This window comes from Notothenia coriiceps, unplaced genomic scaffold (genome assembly GCF_000735185.1).
Source record: "Notothenia coriiceps isolate Sejong01 unplaced genomic scaffold, NC01 NC01_scaffold00037058, whole genome shotgun sequence".
Lineage (NCBI taxonomy): Eukaryota > Metazoa > Chordata > Actinopteri > Perciformes > Nototheniidae > Notothenia > Notothenia coriiceps.
Window position 1 is genome coordinate 66013 of NW_011369759.1, and position 8568 is coordinate 74580.

The 8568-nt window shown below is 40.2% G+C and overlaps 2 protein-coding genes across 4 annotated transcripts in view; both read left to right on the forward strand.

Moving 5' to 3' along the window:
• Positions 1–601, forward strand: part of wdhd1 (WD repeat and HMG-box DNA binding protein 1) — a 20555-nt gene extending 19954 nt beyond the window's left edge. For all 3 annotated transcript variants that reach the window (XM_010793038.1, XM_010793039.1, XM_010793040.1), the window contains exon 26: positions 201–601. In XM_010793038.1, the coding sequence (XP_010791340.1) occupies positions 201–386 (186 nt within the window). In that variant the 3' untranslated portion in view covers positions 387–601. The remainder of the gene's footprint in view (positions 1–200) is intronic.
• Positions 602–2284: 1683 nt separating this feature from the next.
• On the forward strand, positions 2285–7814 carry gch1 (GTP cyclohydrolase 1; the record flags this gene model as incomplete). The annotated part of the gene is made up of 2 exons (XM_010793043.1): positions 2285–2768; positions 7667–7814. Coding segments are annotated over exons 1-2 (500 nt in total), but the record flags the coding sequence as incomplete, so codon positions are not given.
• Between the last annotated feature and the right edge of the window lie 754 nt (positions 7815–8568).

The window sequence follows — 8568 nt, forward strand, 5'->3', positions numbered from 1 at the left end:
GAAAGCACGAGGAGGGAAAAGAGGCAGCAGCCTGTCAGTAGTGATTATACATGACAGGATGCAATTTCAAAGTGTGTGTGTGTGTGGTCATTTGATGTAGGTGTTTGGAGCCTCAATTGAAATGGAAGAACTGTATGATTTTGTCCTGTTCCGTAATCAACAGGCGTTTCATGTTCTTGTATTTTTCCTATTTGATTCAGTCCTGGACGGAAAGAGCAAAAACTGGAGACGCAGCAGATCTGAAGAAGCGGAAGAGGGCCGAAGGAGGAGCAGAGGGTGCAGAGATTGAGAAAGGACAGGCAGAAGCAGATGAAAATAGTGCCAAGAAGAAAAAATCTCTAGATCCATCCTCCAAGCTTTCAGCATTTGCTTTTAACAAAAACTAAACATTTTTATTGTAGTCTTGGTTTTAGTGCAAACGTATGTAGGAAATCTGTTTGCTGCGTTAGACATTGCGTCTGTTATTTGCGGCACTTATCAGAACACACATTCATTAATAATGGGGCATCCTTTGTTTTGATTTTACATTTACAACACTTCTATAAACCCTTATAAACTGTATTTTACAAATTGAATAAATGGAAATGTTTGTTAGTTCACATTTTTAGTCTCCATCCAGTTTTTTGTGTGGCATTGAATTCATTCACAAAGAAGGGAAATAAGGGGAGATCATATTTGATGGGCTCTTTCAAGGATATGTCTGGTGTTATATTCAACAATGACTACATTCTGACTTCCCTTCTGTCTGTGGCTCTCAGCCCGTTTGTTCCTCCTGAAGATGCAAATATATAACAACAAAAAAAGGTCACTAATGTAAAGAAAATTCCTATTTAACAAAGTAATTTGCTTGCAGGAGACCAACGTGATGTCTGAAGCTCAGGGTTATTTGATCTTGTACAAATAGAACAGGATAATAATAATAATAATAATAATAGATTAATTTTGTTAGCGCTTTTACAGGTGCTCAAAGTTGCTTTACAGAGATAGTGAAAAGAAAAGAACAAATAAATATAGTTAAAGTCAAATTTAAAACCAAGGATAAACAATACAAGCAAATACACAGAGGCAGTCCCATGGCACCATCTGTTTTGAAACATTGCCAATCTCTCATGGTATTCATCCAGAACGGGGCGAGGGGGAGCACCACGTAGAAGCCTGTATGACATGCAACTTCTTGATGTTAAACAGACGAAACACCTCCTTATTTTATATCCTTAAGGTAACTTTGTTCTGCTTTTTTGTTTTTTTATTACTGCTTTCGTGCCTTTGTAGTATTTAAAGAGTTTGTTCTTATCTTGATGTAACTTTTTTGTTGGATTTTCTTTTTTCTTCCTACTGCTGCAGAAGCAGTCAGCTAGCAGGTCGCAATAATAATCAGGACTGAGATTTAAAACTGACATTTCATTGTCAGCCTTTTCCACTTTCCACTCCACCACATTTTGGAAGGCGTAATTGTGCTTTTTACTCCACCCCATATCTAAATCTACACACATCACTTGAAAAGCTCAGAATGGTTGCCCCTAAACTATATTTCAGATATGTTCACTCCTTGTGTGCCTTCAGGGCCCTGAGGTCTTTAAATCCTGCTTTCTTTCTGGGTCCTGGATCCAGACACAAAGGTGAACGAGCGTTTGCCAACATATTTTGCAATATCTGTCCATCTAATTATTTAACACTCCTTATAAGACTTATATAGTCTAGCCTTCCTGTAATCTATTTTACCAGCATTTTTGTTTGTAATTAATCTGAATTGTATTCACAATTTCCACTCTTTTTATATTGTATTGCTTTATTTAATCATTTTATGGAAAGTGCTTTTGTTATAGTTTTTCTAATACATTAATTATTGGCTTTGTTGTTAACCCCCTGTAAAGCTTGTTGTACACATTGTTTTGGAAAGGTTCTATATCAATAATGTTAGTTATCTACTATTAATATTACTTATTTTTCTTTAATTGCAAGACTGTTGTACTAGAATGCTTAAGTTTTAGCCAGTTGTACCCAAAACAATGATTCTGTAATGACCCATTATGCACATTGAGTAGCCTACTTTACTTCAGCTACCTGAAGTACATGCAATGATAATATTCATGTAGTTTTACTTAGTAAGATTCTGAATGTAGTATTTGTATACTGTGGTATTGATATGAGCACTTGTTGCGTCACTAATGAAATAGTCGTAGACCACGCCCCCTGGATCCGGCCAGCCAATAGGAGCTCTCCCTGGATTATCTGCTGTTATAAAGGCTGGATGTAGAAGCTACTGGAGGAGCGCGTACTTTAAGTCGGAACAGAGAGAGATTCAGAGAGCAGCAACTGGTCCAACAAGTGCTCAGCAGACAGGAAACACAAGTTAAACACAGAAGAAGAAGAAGAAGAAGAAGAAGAAGAAGAAGAAGAAGAAGAAGAAGAAGTGATGGAGCACTCCAAACAGACCCAGTTCGGCTCCAGCGACAAGAAGGACGCCGGGGCCAGCTCCGTGGTGAACGGACACTGTGACGGGATGGTGAAGCGGCCGGCCGGCGGACCCTCCCAGCCTCCCGCCGCGGAGTCCGGCTCTCAGCGGCCGGTGATGGAGAGCTGGCGGGAGGATCGCACCAGGAGCGTGGAGGACAACGAGATGAGCCTGCCGTCCCTGGCTGCCGCTTACACCACCATCCTGCGGGGGCTCGGGGAGGACCCCCAGCGGCAGGGGCTCCTCAAGACCCCCTGGAGAGCGGCCACCGCCATGCAGTTCTTCACCAAGGGCTACCAGGAGAAAATCATCGGTGAGTTTTTAAGTCCCAAAGCCGCTCAGAGGATGCGGGGATTTGTCCTGCGGTCAACAGGTGGCTGCTAAAGGAGAGTCAGCATCTCCCAAAACCCACTCTCTACTTCCTTCATATTTACTAATTCTCAGATAATCAGAAATAAGACTTTTGGCTGATTTAAAGGACATAGTTTAATAAGTAAAAGCTATTAGTTCCCTTTTTAACTCAACTTTATACCAAGTGGGACATACTTTTATTGTTAATCAACGTTCATTTGACAGCTGTAGTTACTTTGTCCATTAAGACTTTAAAAATAAATTGATCAGTAAAAACAAATATTGTGACAGATAAAGCTCCCCAGCAACATATAAAGTGTATCTACTTATATTTTTGATATTTCATTAGGTCTATCTCAACCAGCTACATCATGAAAATCCTTCTTATACAGGAATCAAACTCTAAAAAGACAATAATATACAGTTAATCAACAGTTGAGCCAACTTGCTGCATATTGAGTGCTTTAATATATAAGTTTATTGTATAAAGTGTGATATTTAAGCATTTTTTTAAAGTCAGGGGAGTTCAAGGTCTACCTGCTGGTGCTCAGCTGTAATCATGAGTAATGTTTCACGATATAAAACCAATTTGAGTAAATCCAGACTGAGATGCTTTTAATGACAGAATTCCTGCTGGTGCAGGCATGTTGAACTGTGATAAAGTTGAAACATATCAGAGTGCCTTTGATAATGATGATGAAGATTTGAAATATTTGTACTTTACTCCATGAATTCAATTGTACAATAATTACACTGTGAATGGTGGAGTAGAAGTATAAAGAAGCATAACATTGCTTATAAAATACTTAATTACTTTCCACCTCTGCATTTGAAAAGTGAATATTGTCAGCCTGAAGCGGAGCTATGATTTCACACAGCAGAGCTAGGTTTCCCCAAAAGCCCTGAAACTGGAATAAGTGCACGCACAAGGTGTTTATAAAGCAACAATGCTTCTGTGATGAGATGTAGTTTTCTCAGTTCTTATTGATAGTAATCTGAACATTGGCAGTTTTGGACTGTTGGTTAAACAAAACAAGACATCTAAAGGTGTACCTTTTGGATTTCGGTTATTTAGTTAAGGACACAACTTCAGATGATCCCATAAAGGAAAACAAATGTTTTAGTCCTTGCCTTGTGAATCTTTTTATATACATTTCTCCCAAAAGAATGTTATACACATTTCTCCAAAATGTCGGAAGCTTTGGATGTGTGTGTGTGTTAACAGTCTTACATTTTGTGTTGCGCACCTAAATCCGCTCCTTGAAACAAATATTCTCATGACTTTTGATCAGGCCCATCTAGTCAGGCTGGATGTTGCTGCCAAACGAGTTAAACATTTTTTTAAGATGATCACAGAAATTAAAATGACAAATGCATGCTCAATCAGAGCTGACCAAACCTGCCCTTCGACTATACCTCTGTGTACTGTGTGTACTCTTTAAAGCTATTAAACTGAATACATTGATCCGTGCGTTCCCCTGGCTCCCGTTGGATCCAGCCAAACCTTTCGACCCGCTGCTCCAGAGAGGATTTTGCTGAGTCAAATGCAGGTGTGGGAGGATTAAATGTGCACTGTCATTCTCCACATGCGGGCCGGGTTCTCCACGCGTTGGACTGGCTGGTTTCGGGATCTGCCCCTTCAGCCTCCTCCATCTGGAGGTGGTTTGCTCTGTGGTGGGGGTTGGTTAATGTGTTGTTAAACTGTAAAGGAAGGAATGCAGGGGGAGGGGGGGGGACAAATGTGAAGAGTGATTCATGTTTTCACAGGTACCAGCTGACCCCTCCCACCTTCTCCTTGCCTCTGAGCAGGAGAGGATGGACAGTGGAGGAGATAATGATGACATACATGTGTGCTGCAGGCGGTGTTCTGTCTGTGTTCTGATTGGCTGTTGCTGGAGACTCCCCTTTGACTTGTTGGAAAACAGAAATAAAATGTAGTTTCAAAGCTGGATGTTTGTGGAGGGTTATAGCGTTTCTTAGTGAGCGTCACACTGTGTGTGTGTGTGTGTGTGTGTGTGTGTGTGTGTGTGTGTGTGTGTGTGTGTGTGTGTGTGTGTGTGTGTGTGTGTGTGTGTGTGTCATGGGTTTAGCTTTCATCACAACATGAGCCTAAAATCCTCTTGTTGCCGTGCACATGACCAACACACTTGTAATGGGGAAAAGTTATGCAGATTTAACAGGAATTCTGCTCTCGTGATTGTACAGGAGTTTTAGAGATTAAACACGTTTGGATTACTGCATACGTTTTTGATTTGAAGGACATTTTTACAAAGCTAATGATCTATTATATTAATAATCAAAAGGTGAATTCATCCTTATTGTTTGGTCTTTTCAATCCACCAGAATGCAAGTTTGTGTATTTATTTTATTTTTCTTAACCAAAACAAATACGAGTTGCAAAAGAGAAGCTGCAACCACAATATATTTTTAGTTTTTGCTGGAAAATTTGCTTCAACAAATCATGGCCAAATTACTTTTGATGAATTGAGCCACTGAGATTGAGTGACTTATTGTTGGAGTCCTTCCACTTTTTGAGGATAATAATAGGCTACACATAACATGGACAGGCAGTAACTCAACCTCAAAACGTATTTCCCATTAAAGTGTTGGATTGGATACTAATAACATATACATATGTTTTACAAAGATTGGGCTTGATATACAAATATTGACTTAATTGTATTGCAACTGCAACCTGGCAGCCTGATGTGCTCACGTAATTGAAATCAGTTAGCATGCTAACAATATTAGCGCCTCAAAGAGCTGCTTACATTTGATCTGCATTTCTATCAGATATGATAACTTTGTATTCAACACGCTAATTTCTGAGACCAGACACAGCGCCATCAGTATAATGAAGTCTGAAGAACACAGATTATCCAGATTAAATAAACCACTTTACTATTTAGTTCATACTGCAAATTGTTATAATCTCTCATTGAAGGAGAATGCTCATCTACAGTAAAAGTCAGAGTTGAAGAAGTGTGTCTGTGAACAGCTGTTATAGTTTCACTGTTCACCTCCACAACTCACACAGAGAACTTTGATGTACATAAAAGGCCTTTTTATAATGAGCACATAAACCAAAAAACTGCACCAAACACCTGTCCTGAAGGTCTGACAGCTGATCATCAGCTGATTGTGAGGAGGCTGCCTAGCAACAAAACACAAAAAAAACGTTTGTGGCCTTAATCAAAAGGCAGCGCAGAGCACCGGGGAGTCTTCAGACTATATCAATAAAGGTATTTTTAAATAAGCAACACAAAAAAGACAATTTCCTGAAACTCAGCATCTCTGAAAACAGCATGAACACTGAATATTATGGGATGTCAAACTGGGAAATAAACAAGGTTTCTATATTGAGACCAGGATGTACAGGGGTGACTCATGAATACAGCCCAGGGGTTAAGACTGTGTGTGTGTGTGTGTGTGTGTGTGTGTGTGTGTGTGTGTGTGTGTGTGTGTGTGTGTGTGTGTGAGAAATGTCACACATACGCACGCATTGTTTTGGCTGCCAAACAATAAGTGAATAACCTCTGTTAATTAGCCATTCACTCCACTGTTTCCTGCTGCATTCAGAACGTGTCAACATGTGGCTTTTGTGTCTTGTATTGATTCAAACACACACACACACACACACAAACAAACACTATTGAAAGTGGAGCTGATGATGAGTAAGTCTGTCATTACCTGATACTTTCTGTCACCCAGGGCGTCCAAAACGGCAGTCCTCAACAGCTGCCCTTTATCCAGTTAAGGTTGACATAATGTTATTTTCCCTGAGGACGCGCGTGCGTGTGTGTTGTCCTCTTGAGAGAGATTAAACTTGTACGGTAACTGACAGTGTAACATCTGTAATCAGAGTTTTTTTTACAACAACTTTAATTTAATTTCTGTAGCTTTGCTTTCTATCAGATCATAACGAAACTGTTAAGGATGCTGAGAGGTCATTTTTATTAAAGCAGATATAATCAATGTGTTTTGGGGGTAGCAGCCAACAGAAGAAAGATACAGTTAGTAATTAGTGCACATACATTTTCCGTTTATACAATTTAACAAAATCTGTGGTTTTTGGCCAAGTTCTTGCAAAACTAATGAAATTACTCCCAGCCTCAGCTAAAATCTAAATTAATGAATGAATTTGATACATCAGACAACGTCTGATGGTGACCTAAGTTGTGAAAAAAGATTACACAAAGGGTTTCTCAAGTCACAGGAGAAGAGTTGATCCAAAGCAGTATGCCACATCTGCAGAGACTCAGCTGTCAAAAGTCTCATATAGGATCAAGAGACAAGATGTTGATGTTGGTTAGAGAGGTGTGCCGTGGCATCGTGACAAACTGCGTCATAATCAGACAAACAAAAATGGTAAGAGACCTTAAAAGCGTTAAACGACCTTCTCTCCTGTTTACAAACAGAGTCGTTCAATGAGCTGCAAAGACTGAAGCAACAAGTCCGTTCTCTGCCCACCCACCCACCCCCCCTCCAACAGATAGCCAGTCAGGAAATTAAAAAACACGGCGGTGAGAGCGAGCGGCGCCTGCGTCGTCACAAACAGATAAAGCGGTTTATTGAACCCCCGGCGACTGAAAATTGCAATAAAGCAACAACAGGAAGCAGCGTATGGAGGCAGAGCTATAATTAGACCTCGGTGTTTGCCAGAGGAATACCAAATCTGAGATAAAAAGTGGCGGATCATCGGTGGAGGTGAACCTGGTGTCCCGGGTTGTTTCCATCCGTCCATCGCCTAAGGGACATTGTTAAAAAAGCACAAGAGATAATCCCTTGCAAAGCATACTTGTTTGGGGTATTTAGGAGATTCTTTCCCCCTCTCTTCTCATGAATCCTCCTTTTCTCCAGCAGACGTGCTAAACGACGCCATCTTCGACGAGGACCACGACGAGATGGTGATCGTCAAAGACATCGACATGTTCTCCATGTGTGAACATCACCTGGTGCCCATCTTTGGCAGGGTGAGCATAAACAGCTGTTCTCCCTCTGGTGGAAGGTGCTGGTGGTTATTCATTTATATACAACACATGATGTGAATATTCATGATCCCCAGAGGATTAATGTGGATCTGTTTGGTGACCTGCTGACATTTCCTCTAATACCACCATCCCTCCAAAGTTTGACATTGAAAAAAGATATTAAAGTACCAAAAAATATCCTAAAGCTCACTTATTTACACAATGTTTCTCAATTCTGAAATCTAAAGGATATTAGAAATTGTGCCAAACTATTTATTGGCTATAGAAAATAATCTGCTCCTGGTAAAACCGGATCTATGAGATGGTTAATTTGGAGCCTCGGCTAGAGAATTCAAGACATGTGCTGCACACGAGCTGACACTGAGGTTGCCAAACCAATTCTGAAGATCTATACCCCAGACCCCTGTATTTAGCTAGTTCTGAGAGAATAATCAACATTGTGCATAACAAGATAAAACCATAACACCTCTATCAGCTTACGCCAACAGGCAGGAATAGGGAGACAAAACACTGAGAGGGCAGCTGTGCTCAGCGAGGGCAGTACAAACTGATAAACTGACTAATATTTCCCCAACATTGAGCTTTAGAGGTGTTGGTTGGTTTTACATTGCACAGAGTCTGGCTAGCTGTTTGTTCCAGTTTTCACTCTTTAAGCTAAGCTAGATAGATGGATATATACTTTATTTATCCCAAATGGGCAAATAATATTGTTCCAGCAGCAGTGTCAAGCATTACACAAGTTAAAAATGTTTAAAAGATACACATGTCTTA